Source organism: Geotrypetes seraphini, chromosome 4, assembly GCF_902459505.1.
Source record: "Geotrypetes seraphini chromosome 4, aGeoSer1.1, whole genome shotgun sequence".
NCBI classification, from domain to species: Eukaryota; Metazoa; Chordata; class Amphibia; order Gymnophiona; family Dermophiidae; genus Geotrypetes; species Geotrypetes seraphini.
The window spans coordinates 284,140,016-284,156,273 of NC_047087.1; the positions used below are offsets into that span (position 1 = coordinate 284,140,016).

The 16,258-nt window shown below is 43.0% G+C and overlaps 2 protein-coding genes across 4 annotated transcripts in view; both read right to left on the minus strand.

The window, feature by feature from the left end:
* Nucleotides 1-10,192, minus strand: part of PGAM1 (phosphoglycerate mutase 1) — a 28,967-nt gene extending 18,775 nt beyond the window's left edge. The window contains exons 1-2 of one of the 2 annotated variants that reach the window (XM_033943372.1): nt 10,041-10,192; nt 6,818-6,989 (exon numbers count right to left, since the gene is read on the minus strand). In XM_033943372.1, the coding sequence (XP_033799263.1) occupies nt 6,818-6,956 (139 nt within the window). In that variant the 5' untranslated portion in view covers nt 6,957-6,989; nt 10,041-10,192. Of the gene's footprint in view, nt 1-6,817; nt 6,990-10,036 lie in introns of both variants that reach the window. The other variant, XM_033943373.1, reaches the window with a different exon arrangement.
* Nucleotides 10,193-14,762: 4,570 nt separating this feature from the next.
* The window catches only part of LOC117358833 (M-phase inducer phosphatase 3-like), a 60,801-nt gene continuing 59,305 nt past the window's right edge, over nt 14,763-16,258 (minus strand). For both annotated transcript variants that reach the window (XM_033940580.1, XM_033940581.1), the window contains exon 12: nt 14,763-15,122. In XM_033940580.1, the coding sequence (XP_033796471.1) occupies nt 14,982-15,122 (141 nt within the window). In that variant the 3' untranslated portion in view covers nt 14,763-14,981. The remainder of the gene's footprint in view (nt 15,123-16,258) is intronic.

A 16,258-nucleotide genomic window follows, 5' to 3' on the forward strand; every position in this document is an offset into this window, starting at 1 on the left:
AGACTACGCCCGATGCTTCTGCCCCCCCCCCTTTGTGTGCTGCATGGCAATGGTGCAAGGGTGGTATTCTGGCATCCAAACAGCACAAATCAGGCATGAATTAGGTGTAAAAGAGACAGAGGACTCTATCCTTACCAGTTTTGAGGCAAAATGAAGTGATTTGAAGCATCTGGAGAACTTTGAGAAAAAATAAATGGAGAAATCCAATATCGCCATCGCAACAGCGTTTGGTGCCAAAAAACAACTCCAAAACGCTAACCCCCCCACCCACGATTTTAGTGGGGGAGGGGGGAGAACATGCAGGAACAGACAGAAACCTTTAAAAATAGACCACCCTGATTTTCCTCATAAGCTGTAACAGCCTGTGACTTGTGCTGGCAATGTGCTGCAGCCTGCCTCAGCTCCAAAGGTAGCTGGATCTGTGAAAAGAAATCACTGCCTCAAAATGGAGTGTCCTTCCAGTGCTGAAACTTCAGGCTGCCAGTCTGATCAGTGTCTGACAGAGCCTCCAACTCCTATAGATCCATGGACGCAAAAGGGGAGAGGCGAAATGCAGTCAGCCCCCTACAGATGCCTAACAGCCTGCGCTCAAGCCCCTGCAATGCAGTAGACAAGCAATGCTACAAAAAGGCCTCTGCAGAGTGGCCAACAGGTACCACAAGGGATTGGCCTGTCAGCTGCAGGCCTCAGTCTGCTTCTCTTCCACTCAAGCAAAGCTGAACCCTCGACTAGGGGAGCTCTCAGCACCGAAATCAAGCAAAAATTCCAAGAAGAAACCCCAAAAATAACTGACAAAAATTAAGAAATAAGCAGATCAGAAATACTTCTTCTGGCTCGCATACAGAAGGAAGAAAAACTGTAGGAAGCAGCAGAGCCCTCTCTGTGAAGTAGGAGAGATTCAAAACCTGGAGTGGATTCCTTCTGCAAGGCTCGAAAGCACTGGGATATAACCCACTTGTCCAGAATGACACCGCTATTACATTAGAAAATGCATTTAAAAAGACCATAGAACATAAGAACTATTATATAGCCTTAAAGACAAAAATATATTTATAAGTTACCCCAGATGTGTTTTAAGGACAGCTGATTTCCTGAACATACAGGGGAATTTTACAGAATTGTGCAGGATGATTCAGAAGGAAGCCTTTTCCAGAACAGAATATAAATTTGGCAATATCAGTTAATTTCCTCTGTGCACACATCAACAGAGCTGTGTACTGCAGTCAGGAATGACTGCATTTCACATTTTCACTCGCTAACCCACCCAGGAGAAATGGTTCAATATCTTGGCATTCAAAGGGATGAGTCACAAAAGCTAAACCTTGCTAAGAAGTGTAAAGTACTAATAATTCAAGCTCTCTCTCTATATATACTCTACCCTCTAGTCTTAATGGAAACATAAATATTTTTTTATCTTCTCTTACAATGTGCTACATCTTAAAGAGTCTTTCAATATCACATCAGAATGATCAGGCCTCAAAAATCAGTAGCACATTGGAAATGTTTGGGGTTTTTTCCCCATTAAAGAAAAACTAGTGATATATCATTACTAGCTCTATGCTACCGTGAGGTAGAAGTGCTGGATGCCTAGAATGTTCTTTCACAGAGATAGCAGGGACAAAAATGGTGACAGATTAATGGTGTAGATTAAATGCAGGGGATCACTATTAGACAAGAGGATAAAATAAAAGTATAGAGTAATTCCAATCAAAGCAAAACATAAAATAAACTTTCACTTTTTTAAATAAAGAGGCGGGGGATTTGATTTTCTTCTAGCTGCACACCAGCAGTAACAATTAAAATAGGTTCTTAACATCTATGGTGTGGATATGAAAATTTGTGAAGAGAGTTTAAGGTCTGATTCTGATTAGTAGATAATTTTACAGTACTTTCTATTTGTAAGGGGTGTATGTGAACATATCATAGTGACACAGTAAAAGACAGCATAGTTCATTCAGTCTGTCAAACATGAGGAAGAGTTGAATCAGGCACTCTGCACAGGTTTCACTTCTTCACTTAATCTCCATCTCTCCCTGCCAATTTTGGGGCACAGACTGTAGATGTCTGCCCAGCAACAGTCCTACTTCTTAACTACTAGTTGCTGTTGAAGCCAGTTCCAGCCTTAATCCCGATCTGTTTTTGTCATTTATGGTACCCAGACTGCAGAAGTTTGCCCTGCATTTATCTTACTTTCCAACCTCTAAAGCTACCACCAAAGTTTACTCCAATTATGAGGTCATTTAAGTTTTGCTTTAATTAGATTCCATCATTGTTCCTTTGTGTATATTACACCCATTCTTCAATTCTGTCACTATCTTCATAATCTTCCGTGGAAGGGCGTTCCAGTCACACACACAAAACACAAATGCCAAATACATAACTGACCAAAAATGATAACACATTAAAACAAAATCCCAAGAAGCCACACCTTCCATATAATACACCACCAAAGAAATAAAAATATATTTCCTCCTAATCTGTGCAAAATATAAAAATCACACATGCCAGGGATAGTGTTAGGCCAATGAGCGCATTTAGAGAAACTGCCCCCTGACTAGAGAAAGCCCTAAGCCTGCTGGAAGCTGAAGATGGCATAGGCTAGTAGAGGGCTTTAGGGTCCCTTCCCAAATTTCTGCCCTGGGTTCTATCCATGTCTAACACTAGCACCGGTAGAATAAACATTTCAGACAATAAAATGATTTGTCTGGTTGTCAAATCATATTGGTCCAGGACTCTGTTTGTCTTCTGATAACTCACTTGCCAGGGTCTCCTGTCCATTTGACGTTTTCTTCTTTCTCCGTGCTCACCATCCATCTTCCATCTCTGTCCTCTCCTTCCCTCCCCCGGAGGTCTGGCATCTTTCCTTTTTTCAACTCCATTCCCGCAGTCCAGCATTTCTCTAATGACCACTCCCCCGCAATCCTCCAGTGACACCCCTGCGTTCCTCTCCTCCATGGGAAATGATAAAACAGTAGTCTTGCGCTTGCTTTCTTCTGCTACTGCTTCGTGTCTAAGTGGGGCCAGGAAGCAGTAGCAGAGGGAGTTTCCAGCCACAGAACGAAACATGTTTACTTCAATCAAGCTGCCGGCGGCCCAAAGAATGAAAGAGCAGCTGCAGCAATGGATTCTACCATCCCCAGATCCACCATCTCTCCTTTTCTCAACTACCCTTTCATCCAGCATCTCCCCCTCCTTCCCCACTACCTCAGGATCTATCACCTTTCCCTTCCCAACTGCCCTCTTATCCAGTTTCTTTTATAATTGTAGTTCTCCCCACTTTTCTCTTGTTTTCCATGTTTGTCAAGTTTTGTCCTGTTTTTTTTTAGTCTGATAAATGTTTCCCTCTTTTTTTATTGTAAAACACTTATAATTTATGATTAGTGTTTTATCAAAATTTTAATAAACTTGGAACTCTATCCCCCCCTCCCTGCACACCACTCCTTGGGTCCAACTTCTCTTCCTTTCTTTTCCCTCCCTCCATCCCATTGTCCAACATTCCCTTTCTCTTCCCAACTGCCCTCTTATCCAGTCCCTGCACACCACCCCTTGGGTCCAATCTCTCGCCCTTTCTTTTCCCTCCCTCCATCCCATTGTCCCTTTCTCTTCCCAACTGCCCTTTTATCCAGTATCTCTATCACCCCCTCCCTGCACACCACCCCTTGGGTTCAACTTCTCTCCCTTTCTTTTCCCTCCCTCCATCCCATTGTCCACGCACACATCTCCCTCTCCTGTTTTCAGACCCATTATTTCTTCCCCTCCACCTTCCCCCTTAGTCCGGCACATGCCCCTCTCTTTGGAACCTTCCTTCCCTCCGTGTATTTATTTAATTCGTTTTCTATCCTGTTGTCCCCAAAGAGCTCAGAACGGCGTACTTCTAATAGCTACACCAGGGAGCCTCCCCTCCCCAAAGGCTAGCATGCTTTCTCTTTCTCTCTATCATCATCCGGCATCCCCCTGGTCTCACTTTAAAACTAATTTCAGCCTGCAGAGGATCACCAGTGCACTTTCCCTCTGCTGCGGTCCACCCCAGACCAAAAGAGGACCTTAGGTCGGGGGGGGGGGGGGGTGAGGGGGACCGCAGTAGAGGGAAAGTGCACCGGCGATCCTCCACAGGCCGTAATTAGTTTTTAAAGTGAAACCGGGAGATGAATCAGACAGCACTAGCTTGCGGGTCCAGACGGCTTCCCTCCCTCCTTCCTGCTGGCACAAACCTTGCTGAGTGAGCCAAACACAGGCTTGCTCGACGATGCTTGTGGCCTTCCCTCTGCCGGGCTCCTCCTTATGACGCAACTTCCTTTTTTCACAAAGAAAGGACTCTTTGTGAAAAAAGGATGTTGCATCATAAGGTGCAACCCAAGTTTCCAAATTTATTTACAGTTTGATATACCATCTGGATGGTTTACAATTGCTAAAATTGGAGTTTAAAAAAATAATAATAATAAAAAAGTAAAATAGGGCAACATAATGACCGGACAAAGTTGATATAATAGGTAATGGGGAAGGGGAAGTTTCCAAATTACATCAAAGTCAAAATAAAAATAAAGGGGAGGTAAGAAGGGGAAGGGAGAGAACAAATAAGGGAGGAGGGATTGCTTCTTAAAAGCGGTTCTCTTTAACCGTTAAAGATGAAAGGAAAAAGGATCTTATCCTGAATTTTAGTATGTGTATTGAAATAAAAAGGTTTTCAGTTTGGTTTTGAATTTGTCAAATGAGTTTTCCAATCGAAGGTGTGATGGCATTGCATTCCAGAGGGAGGGGGCTGGCAGAAGGAAGGCCGTGAGCATCGTTCAGCAGCCCTGTGTAGAGATTGGCTCACTCTGCAAGGTGTGTGGCAGCGGCAGGGAGGGAGTGAAGCCGGCTGGAGCCACCGAACCCACGAGCGAGGGGGGACTATGCTGGAGCCACCGGACCCATGAGCGAGGGGGAGGCGGCATCGGGGAGCTGTGGTGGGGTTCCCCATGAAAACAAAGCTTTTTACCGCTCTATGGAGCGGTGAAAAGGTTTGTCTCCATGCCGGCAGTGAACAGATATAAATTTTACCCGTTCCTGAGGTTTTACTGTGGTCACCTGCGAGAAAGGGTCACCGTGTCATTCTCTAATCGGTACTGGCACCACTACTCACTTTTCTTTCCTCCATATAATTTAGTTTACTACCACTCTCTGACATCTTAAAACAACCAATTTCTAAACCAGTTCACCATGTTGGTAACTCTGTTCAATTTGTTCACAAGCTTCCAACGAGAAACTATGTCAAAATCTATGCTGACATCTAAACAGATCACATCCAGCAGGTGCCCTCAACCAGTTCTCTTGTCACCCAGTACAAGAAATCAGACTTGACACTATTTATATTTATCCTCATACACACGTCCCTTTCAGACTGAATACCCTTCTACTGTTAGGCTTCTAAAAAATACAGCATCTTACCTCTAACATTAATGACGAAATTAATACTGTTAGTTCAACGCCACAATACCATGCCATATCCTGGCAGTTCTCCTGAAGGCCCCTAGTTTTTATAGAATAGTCATCATCAGAATGCATGAACTTTCATTTTATCCAAATTCACCTTATGCCTATTTCTCAAACGTCCTGGAACCTTGCTCAGCTAAGTGTGCCCTGAACAGGTTTGGGAATTACTAGCCGTCGCCTAGCTTCTTTCTTGTCTTGAGTTCGCTCCCTTCACTCCAAACACTGGTGTCCACCCTCCAGTAACACAACCCAGCCTAAACAATCCCTGCTAAATTATCAAGATCTTACTTTGATATCTCCCAGTGAGTCATGTATCAAACCCCAATCACTATCACCTCTCTCCTTTGTAGTGTCTTTGCCAGTTAAAGAACTTGAACCTACTACTGATCATTTCTATAATGCTACTAAAGACATGCAGTGCTGTATAAACTATATTTAGGTATTTTCTCTGTACCTAGTGGGATCACATTCTAAGGAGTTTTTTTTGTACTTTGGGCAACGGAGAGTTAAGCAATTTGCCCCATGATCACAAGAAGTTACAGTAGGAATTGATCACAGTTCCCAGGAACTCAGTCCACTGCACTAGCCATTACCCTACGCCGCCACCTGTGGCATTTATAGATCAGTGGTGAAGGTTGTACTTCCTGTTCTGCACGGTGTAATCTCCCCTGCCTCTTAATAATAATAAAAAAAGAGCAAAAGTTAATTTGTTTTGCTTTGAATGGAATTGCTCTATACTTTTATTCTATCCTCTTGTCAAATAGTGATCCCCTGTGTTTAATCCACATCTTCTTGAGTTCTGTCATTATTTTTGTCCTCACTACCTCTGTGAAAGAGCTTTCTAAGCATCCATTACTTCCACTCCACGGTAGCATAGAGCTAGTAATGCTATCATATCAGAACTCAAGCTAAGAAAACTTCGCTATGCAGAAAGAGAGAAGGGCAACTGGTATACTGTGGGAAAATTCAGGAGGGGCTCATTAACAACATTCCCTCCCCTCCAGTGAGATTTCAGCATTGGTGGATATATTTATATATATTATTATATTTATTCAATTTTCTATACCGTTCTCCCAAGGGAGCTCAGAACGGTTTACATGAATTTATTCAGGTACTCAAGCATTTTCCCTGTCTGTCCCGGTGGACTCACAATCTAATGTACCTGGGGCAATGGGGGGATTAAGTGACTTGCCCAGAGTCACAAGGAGTAGCATGGGTTTGAACACACATCCTCAGGGTGCTGAGGCTGCAGCTTTAACCACTGTGCCACACTCACCCCCTATAGATCCTCACAATCTCCAAGGCTCATGCACCGATTCTTTATTTTTGTCCCCAAATCTGGTACCTCTTAGGGCCTGCCCCCCTCTTTCTGCCTCGTGCTTCCCAGCGGTGCTCAGATCTGCATCAAACCAGCCACAGAATCGGTTTTCCTGGTTCCAGTTGCTCTCGCCATGCCGGATCAGCACTAGTTTATAGGCAGCCATGGTTGTATTGTACACTGTGGTCTATCCGTAGATCTGAAATACAAGTCATCATCTTAAATATCAAAAATGATTACATTTCCAAAATAAACCCCAAAACATGCTACACCTACACTTTATAAAGATGCACATTTCAAAGTATAGCGAGATAGTGATTTAAGTCTAAATTTGCAAAGCATCTCAAGTGTGTGTGTTTGGATGGACAGTGAGAGTGTTTTTCTACAGTCATTTACTGTGATGATTATTTTTTGGTGTGGGTCATAGTATCTTGGGCCAGAGGTTAAAACAGCCACAACACAAGATGGGCCTGCTCCATCTATATACATGCACACACATTTTAAAGTTTATCAAAAATATTTTTCAGAAGAGACTTTTTAAAAAAATTGTAACTTGCTTAGTTTAAAACATTTTTGTTGTTCACATTTGTTGACACCTTCCTCTCCTATTTCCCCTGCTTCTTTTGAGCCTTTCCTTACTCTCATCTTCTCCCTACAGCCCGATTCAGCATGGCTTTCCTCACTCCCCTATCCCCAAAATACAGCAGTGGCACACAGTGCAAACCGGTGAGTTCTCTCCTTTTCGCTTAGCTTCCTATTGATGGGGCAGTACACGTTTTTGTTGTGCTGCACAGGTAGTTTTTAGCATCACCAGCCCTTACGGTTCATTCATAAGAACATAAGCATTGCCTCTGCCGGGTCAGACCAGGGGTCCATCGTGCCCGGCAGTCCGCTCCCGCGGCGGCCCCCCAGGTCCATGACCTGAAAGTGTTCCCTACCTAACCTAAAATATCCATACCCTATTCGCTCAATGTCCTGTAAGGTAAACCTCTATCTGTCCCCTTCGCTTCCAGGAAGTCATCCAGTCCCTTTTTGAACCCCAGAATTGTACTCTGTCTTATCACCTCTCCGGGAAGCGCGTTCCAGGTGTCCACCACCCTCTGAGTGAAGAAGAACTTCCTTGCATTCGTTATGAATCTGTCTCCTCTCAGTTTTTCTGAATGACCTCTTGTTTTAGTTGTCCCTGCTAGTCTAAAGAATCTGTCCCTCTCCACCTTCTCTATGCCTTTCATGATTTTATAAGTCTCTATCATGTCCCCTCTCAGTCTCCGCTTCTCCAGGGTAAAGAGCCCCAGCCTGTCTAACCGTTCGGCATATGAAAGGTTCTCCATACCCTTTATCATCCTCGTTGCCCTCCTCTGGACCCTCTCGAGTATTGCCATGTCCTTCTTGAGGTATGGCGACCAGTATTGGACGCAGTATTCCAGATGTGGGCGCAACATTGCTCGATACAGTGGTAGGATAACTTCCTTCGTTCTGGTAGTGATACCTTTCTTGATAATTCTGACATTCTGTTCGCTTTTTTTGAGGCCGCTGCACATTGCGCCGCCGGCTTCATTGTGTTATCCACCAATACCCCCAGATCTTTTTCTTGGCTGCCTTCCCCGAGTACCCTCCCTCCCATCGCGTAGCTGTACATGGAGTTCCCCTTCCCTATGTGCAAGACCTTGCATTTCTCCACATTGAAGCTCATCTGCCATTTTTTTGCCCACTCACTCAGTTTGTTCAGGTCGCTCTGCAGTTCTTTGCATTCCTCAACAGTTCTGACCCTGCTGGAGAGTTTTGTGTCATCCGCGAACTTGATAACTTCGCACTTTGTCCCCGTTTCTAGATCATTAATAAATATATTGAACAGCAGTGGTCCCAGCACTGACCCTTGCGGAACACCACTTGTGACCCCTATCCAATCAGAGTAGTGCCCCTTTACTCCTACCCTTTGTTTCCTGTCCGCCAGCCAATTTTTGATCCATCTGTGCACGTCCCCTTCCACCCCGTGACTCCACAGTTTCTTCAGTAAGCGCTCATGGGGCACCTTGTCGAAGGCTTTTTGGAAATCTAGATATATAATGTCTACTGGGTCACCTTGGTCCAATTGCTTACTTATCCCCTCAAAGAAATGCAGTAGATTTGTCTGGCATGATCGGCCTTTACAGAAACCATGCTGGCTCGATCTCATCAGATTATTTTTTTCTATATGCTCCCTGATCAGTGATTCGGCCATCTTCCCCGGAACAGAGGTTAAGCTCACCGGTCTGTAGTTTCCCGGGTCGCCTCCCGATCCTTTTTTGAAGATCGGTCTAACATTCGCTATCTTCCAGTCCTCCGGGATTACCCCTGTTCTCAAGGACAGGTTGCAAATATGCTGCAGTAGCTCTGCTGTTTCATCTCTGAGCTCTTTCAGTATTCTCGGGTGGATCCCTTCTGGGCCCGGAGCTTTATCCGTTCTTAATCTATCTATCTGCCTGAGAACGTCTTCGAGGCTTACCTCCAAGCATAATTTCCCCTCTTGATCTCCCCTGAAGATTTTTTCCGGTTCTGGCACACTGGATGTGTCCTCTATTGTAAAGACCGACGAGAAGAACTTGTTTAGCCTACCAGCCACTTCTTTTTCCTCTTTCACCACTCCCTTCCGGTCACCCTCATCCAGGGGTCCCACCTCCTCCCTCCCTCGCTGGCTGTTTCCCTTTCACATATCGGAAAAATGGTTTGAAATTTCTTGCTTCCTTGGCCAGTCTCTCCTCATACTCTTTCTTGGCTTTCCTGACTACTCGGTGACATTCTTTTTGATGCTTCCTGTGCTCTCTCCAGTTTCCTTCAGTTTTATCTTTTTTCCACTTCCGAAATGATATTTTCTTGTCTCCTATCACCTTCTTTACTTCACTGGTTATCCATGCAGGGTCCCTCGTCTGATTCTTCACGTGCTCTTTATAGTTCTGGTCTGTGACATAGGACAGTCTGAAAACTATGTACACGTTAAAACGTCTTTTGCAAAAAAAAATAAATAAATAAATCAGCTCTGAAATTGGTTCACTATTAGGAGCCACAGAATCTAAAACCCGAGATTAGCACATAGGCCACCATGCTGAGCCCGAGCTTTTACTTTCACACAAGGCAATGAAATTTAACCAGTAAGTTCTGCTTCCTCCCCTAACCCCCTTATTTGAAGCAGGAGAACTCTACTCGGATTGCCTTTCATTTCATTCTAATATACAGCCAGTGAACAACAGCAAGCTGCACTCTACCTACCTACCTCGAAAGAGGGCTCTGCTGATCAGGAGCACTGCAACTAAAAGCAGCAAAGAGCCGGGCAGCGGAGAGCGCAAGCGCAGCTCCGCCCACTTCAATGGAGAACGCCACGCCATACGACTGCAGGAACCTGGAGGAGACAAGGGCACGAGAGCAAAGCCTCGCCTCCGCTCCTATCTCCCTCCCAGCAGTGCTGCAGGAGAAGGGGCGGAGAAACGCTCAGGCTCAGCTGATTGGCTGCGGATAACCAGGAAGTGGAACTTGAGGGGAGTCGGGCTACAGTGAAGTTCAAATCTAAAAGGCCTTGGTTATACTGTACATTGTTGTCTTATTTCCTACCTATTGCTCGTGCATTACTGTATATGATGAGTGTGATAATCAACGGCTTTGGCGCCACCGGACCTCCGCCCGGGTACTTCCGCAGTAGTCGCTTCTGAAGGTCACGTCGCCCTTTTACGGCTACGTGCGCTTCGTGCTACTGTGGAACGGAACTAACTGGCACACAGTTGTTGGGCTGGGATTCATCTCATGGTCTGCTGCTGTAACCTTTTATTTTCGTTCACGTAATTTTATTGAATTTATTATAAGAGCAGTACTGAAACATTCTTATTTTTATTTAGTATTTATACACTGCTTATAGCCTAAATAGTTTATATTCAGGTACTGAAGTATTTCTCCATATTTTTTCCCGGTGGGCTCACAATCTGATTAACGGTGGAGACCAATTGGGACATATCGTTCAATATTTAGAACAAATACAAAGATGCTACTGATGTACTTAGAACAGCTTTAAAAAAAAACAAAACCATATAAAGAGTTTGGGAAATTTATATAAAACACACGTTCATGTCTTTTATCTGCCGTCATTTACTATGTATATTGTGAGCCCTCTAGTGGTGGAGTGGAGTAATTGCCTCTAAGTATAAAATTAGTGGAAGTATCACCTATTTACCATAATAGGGTTCCCAAATAACTCCACACAGCCAAGGGATTCAATTTAAAAAAAAAGATCTGTAAAGTTTATTAGGTAAAATGTGAAGAGCGTTGGGTGAGGTCTTCAGGATAGGTACCAATTTTAAGGGCTAGGTGGTATGTAGCAATTGGTAAACTTACCAGGATTTTAAATTTACCACTTAAAAAGTTTATAGAATTTTAGGTTACATTCTATGGGATACAAACTATGTCACATGTTTATGCACAAACCCTAATAACTACCTCACTATCCTCAGTAAACCAGCTACTGAAACTCATTTTTTTCAACAGACAGCCTTCAAGGACTTTTAACATTAGATGAGTACAAAACCTTTCTTCCCTTGTGTAGTTTGCTGTTTTACACACTAGGGCTGTGGTTCTTTTATCAAATGCTTCTATTTTTCCGTTACAGGTGTCAAGAAATTCACATTTAACCAGGATTTCTTCAGGTAAATATTATACAATAAACAGATAAAAATAATTAAAATGTTTGCAGCTGAGGCATGTTTTTTTGAGGTGACCCCGGCCTTTTACATTTAGTTTGTGTGCACAAACTAAATTTAGTTTGTGGTCTAGTAAAGTTTCTGTAAACATTGTAGCTGTCTTGCATTAGGTACCATGATCCTTGGTTCCATGTCTCCACAGGTTGCTGAAGTTTGAGGGTGCTGAAGGAACTTAGAGAAGTTCTGGTGGCTCCACTGACTGATCTTTTCAATGCTTCTCTAGAGTCGGGAGTGGTACCAGAAGACTGGAGAAGTGTACATGTGGTCCTTCTCCACAAAAGTGGAAATAATGAAGAAGTAGGGAATTACAGGCTGGTAAGTCTGGCTTCTGTGGTAAGCAAATTAATGGAAACACTTTAAAACGGAGAATGGTGACATTTCTGGAATCTGGTGGATTACAGGACCGGAGGCAACATGGATTCACTAGAGGTAAGTCTTGTCAAACAAATCTGATCAATTTCTTTGACGGGGTGACCAGAGAATTAGATGGAGGCAGTGCGCTAGATGTGGGATATTTCGATTTTAGCAAACCTCTGACAGTGTTCCACACAGACATCTAATAAACTGAATGCCCTTGGGATGGGTCCCAAAGTGACGGGCTGAGTCAGGAACTGGTTGAGTGGAAGGCGACAGAGGGTATTGATCAATGGAGATTGCTCTGAGGAAAGGGATGTCAGTGGTGTGTCTCAAGGTTCTGTTCTTGGGCCTGTTCTTTCTAACATTTTTGTGAATAATATTGCTGAAGGGTTGTTGGGTAAGATTTGCCACTTTGCAGATGATACCAAAATCTGCAATAGAGTGGACACCCCGGATGGTGTGAATAACATGAAGAAAGACCTGGAGAAGGGTGGGGGGAAATATGGAATGGTGAGTAAAGAGCATGGGAGGAAAAGGGTTTATTGCTTGTTGGGATTATGTGGGGGTAGCAGGGATCTGCAGTTAGTAGTGAGCTCATTTTTGGGGCATGGTCTAATATATCGAGATTGTTTAGCATAGACTCCAGAGCTGTAATGGCCTGGATGAATCGCGAATATGACTAGCCTAGTTATTTTGAGTAGTGCTCTGTGATTTCTGTATTTCTTGGTTGGTTTGTTTTTGTATTCAGATCATTTCTATGTAAATTGCTTTGTGCTGTGGTTTGTACTTTGATATAAAATTCTTAATAAATATTTCTTAACAAAAAGAAAGACTTGGTGAACCTTGAAGACTGGTCTAAAATTTGGCAGCTAAGATTTAATGCTAAGAAATGCAAGATCATGCATTTGGGCTGCAAAAACCCAAGGGAAAGGTATAGTTTAGGGGTTGAAGAACTTATGTGTATGACAGAAGAGCAGGACTTGGGTGTGATTGTATGTGATGATCTTAAAGTGGCCCAACAGTTTGAAAAGGTAATGGCAAAAGCTAGAAGGATGCTAGGGTGTATAGGGAGAGATATGGCCAGTAGAAAAAAGGAGATATTGATGCCCCTTTATAAGACTGGTGAGATCTCATTTAGAATATTGTGTACAATTCTGGAGGCTGCACCTTCAAAAAGATATAAAAAGGATGGAGTTGGTCCAGAGGAAGGCTACTAAAATGGTATGTGGTCTTCATCATAAGGCGTATGGAGCCAGACTTAAAGATCTCAATATGTATACTTTTGGAGGAAAGGTGGGAAAAGGGAGATATGCTGGAGACGTTTAAATACTTACAAGGCGTAAATGCGCATGAGTTGGTCTCTCTCATTTGAAAGGAAGCTCTGGAGTGAGAGGGCATAGGATGAAGTTAAGAGGTGATAGGAGTAATCTAAGGAAATACTTTTTTTTACAGAAAGTGTGGTAGATGCATGGATCAGTTTCCCGGAAGAGGTGGTGGAGGCAGAGACTGTGTAGGAATTCAAGAGAGCTTGGGATAGGCATGTTGGGTCTCTTAGAGAGAGATATTGGTTACTGCGGATGGGCCATTTGACCTTTATCTGCCATCATGTTTCTGTGTTTCTAAGTCAGCTCATTGACTTAGGAACTCCGGAGTACCTACTACACTTACTAAAAACAAATTAACAAAGGAAAACTCTTGTCTAATAAAAGCAACAGAGGGCTTGACAGGGGAGATGGGAAGGCTAAATAAATACAAAAGAAAGAATAAGGAGAAAGGGGATTCCTAACTAGCCCTCCCCAACATCAGTGACTTCTGTGGTCCTTTCAGTTTGGCTCTTTCCACCCTTCTTGCACTAACTACAATCACTGACTAACTATCACTAAACCCAGAGGGAGGCTTTAAAATAGGTCCTTGCAGGCAGGCTTTAGATTGAGATTCTCGGGGCTGCCTTGTAATAAATTCTTGCAAGCAGGCCTTAGAATGAGATTCTTGGGGGTTGGCTTAAAATACATTCTTGCAGGCAGACTCTCAAATGAGGTTCTCAGAGGACTGGCCTTTAAATGCAGATATTTGGAGAGCTGGGCTGCAGCTACTGGGGGGACCACCTGGGATTTCTCTCTCATGGATCTGGCATGGAAGGCGGAGCAAAAGAATTCCAATGAGGCTCTCTACAATAATTCTCACGAGAAGGAGATAGAGTGTGTCTACTAGAAAGAAGATTACCGAGGTAAGAACTTAATCTTTCCTTAAAACACAGATAGTTTCTGCCCTGATCACTAATGCACTACCGGGTTTCTTCAGGTAGGCCTGCTACAACTGGGGGGAGGGGGGAGAGGACTGGGAAGGAGTATTGGGCTTTGCTAAAGGGGTGAGTCAGACCTAGAGGGGGATCAGACTACATTTGAGAGGGCAGAAAGGGTAGATTGGACTATGTTCAGGAGTGATGGGAGGGAGTGCAGAGCAGCTTCAGCCTATATGTCTGAATAGCCTACATGTCTGAATACTGCCAGCACTCGCATAACACCCAGCTCTTCCCCTTGTACTGCCCCTCACTTCCAGCATGGCCAGTGAGTGTAATAATCAGCAGAACAGTCTGGTTAATTGCTGCTGAATAACACTTGGCTAGACAGGCATAAGTGATTTAAACAGATAGGGAACTTTCCTGCTTGTTTAATTTACTTTGAATATTGACCCTTTAGCTGTGTTTGAATGTCAGGCCCATTATTTTTTAGCACGACAGACATTTCAAAGCACTGAGAAACCTAGTTACTACATCTCTTCACTAAAACTGCCATGGGACCCAGTTTCAGCAGGAAGAATTCAGGCCAGTCCTAGACTTCTCCTGATGGATTATGAGATCTGCAACACTGATTTTATTTAAATAGAATCACGGATTAAAATTATCATAGTGTTTTGGAATGTAAGTTCAAAATCAGGATTAGTCAGAGCATTTCCTTTCTGGTACTGGAAGCTCTTGTTCTCTTGGTTTCTGCCTCAGAGCCTCCCATCCTTAAATGAAAAAAGAAAGTACAGAGAGGTGGCAGTACTGTTCCTGTTTGCAGTCAAAGCACTATTCTTTCATATGATGACAGAAAGACCAGGTCAGAGGGTTTTTATCTCGGTGCCTGTGGCTTGAACAGTTCTTTGCGAATCCTTCGTGCTGTACGGAACTTGGTCTCCCTGTGAAACTCCTTCCGTTCTTCCTGGAAGTCTTGATGCATCATGTCCACATAGGCCTGAGGCTCACAGAGACCCTGAGGATAGAAGTAAATGTTACAGTGGATGATACAATGAAAGTAAATGAAAAATGTTTATTACAGAAGGTAACAGAAATGTGTGAGCAATGGAATCCTCTGCACTTATCTTGGTGGGGGAGAGTACAAACTGTTAAAATGATGATTTTTACCTGTGGTTTGTTACCAAATGGGAATGTTACCAGTTTTTTTTCAGGGGTCTTTTTATAAAAAGTTAAATAGTATTCTAACAAAATTTATTTGGCTGGGTAAAATTCCTAGAATTGCTTTAGTGTCTTTGCAAAAGCCAATTATGGGGGAGGGGGGGTAAATTTTCCTAATTTCTATAGGTATCATCAGGCCTATATTTTGCGTCAAGGTATGTATTGGGTTCTCCCAGAGCCCATTGATAATATCCCAGATTGGTTTTGGTTAGAATGGTGACTCATGTTTCCTTTGCGACTTGGTCATGTACTTAGTATCAAAATGCCTAGGCTATATAAAGAACATAGAATATTTGTTGATACATGGAAAACTCTACGATATGTAAATAGTCTAACTCCTATTCCGATAAATAAATCAACAAATCAAATGATTTGGCTTAACTCCAAGATCAAAATTGGCGGTTTTAAAATTATCTGGAAGCATTGGATGCTGGCAGGAATACGTACATTGGAAGATGTAATATCTAATGGTAAGCTGCTTGAATTTTCACAATTGCAACATAAATTTGGTCTCAACAAATCACAAAGTTTTAGATGGTTACAATTGAAGCAGGCCATTCAGGCGAGGTTCCCTGAATGGAAAACTCTTAATAATCAATATAGTTTGGAATTCTTATGCTTTCAGATAGATTTCATGGGGCACCAGGCCGCACAGTGGTATAAATTAATATCTGGATTTATGAATAAAAAACCAAAAACTGGTCTCAATAGGATCTTAGAGAATCCAGTAGCCTTGACATATGATACTATTTTATTTGGCATGTCAATGAGAGTGAAGAGTCAGATTTCGTCAAATAATAACAAACTTTTATTTATATTGACGAGTTGCCATTCAACAGATTACATTCAATTGGAAAAATCATAGCAGATTAAATTACAGTTTCTGGTGGAATTCTGTGTGTCATATATTTAAAATGGAGCGCACAATAGCAA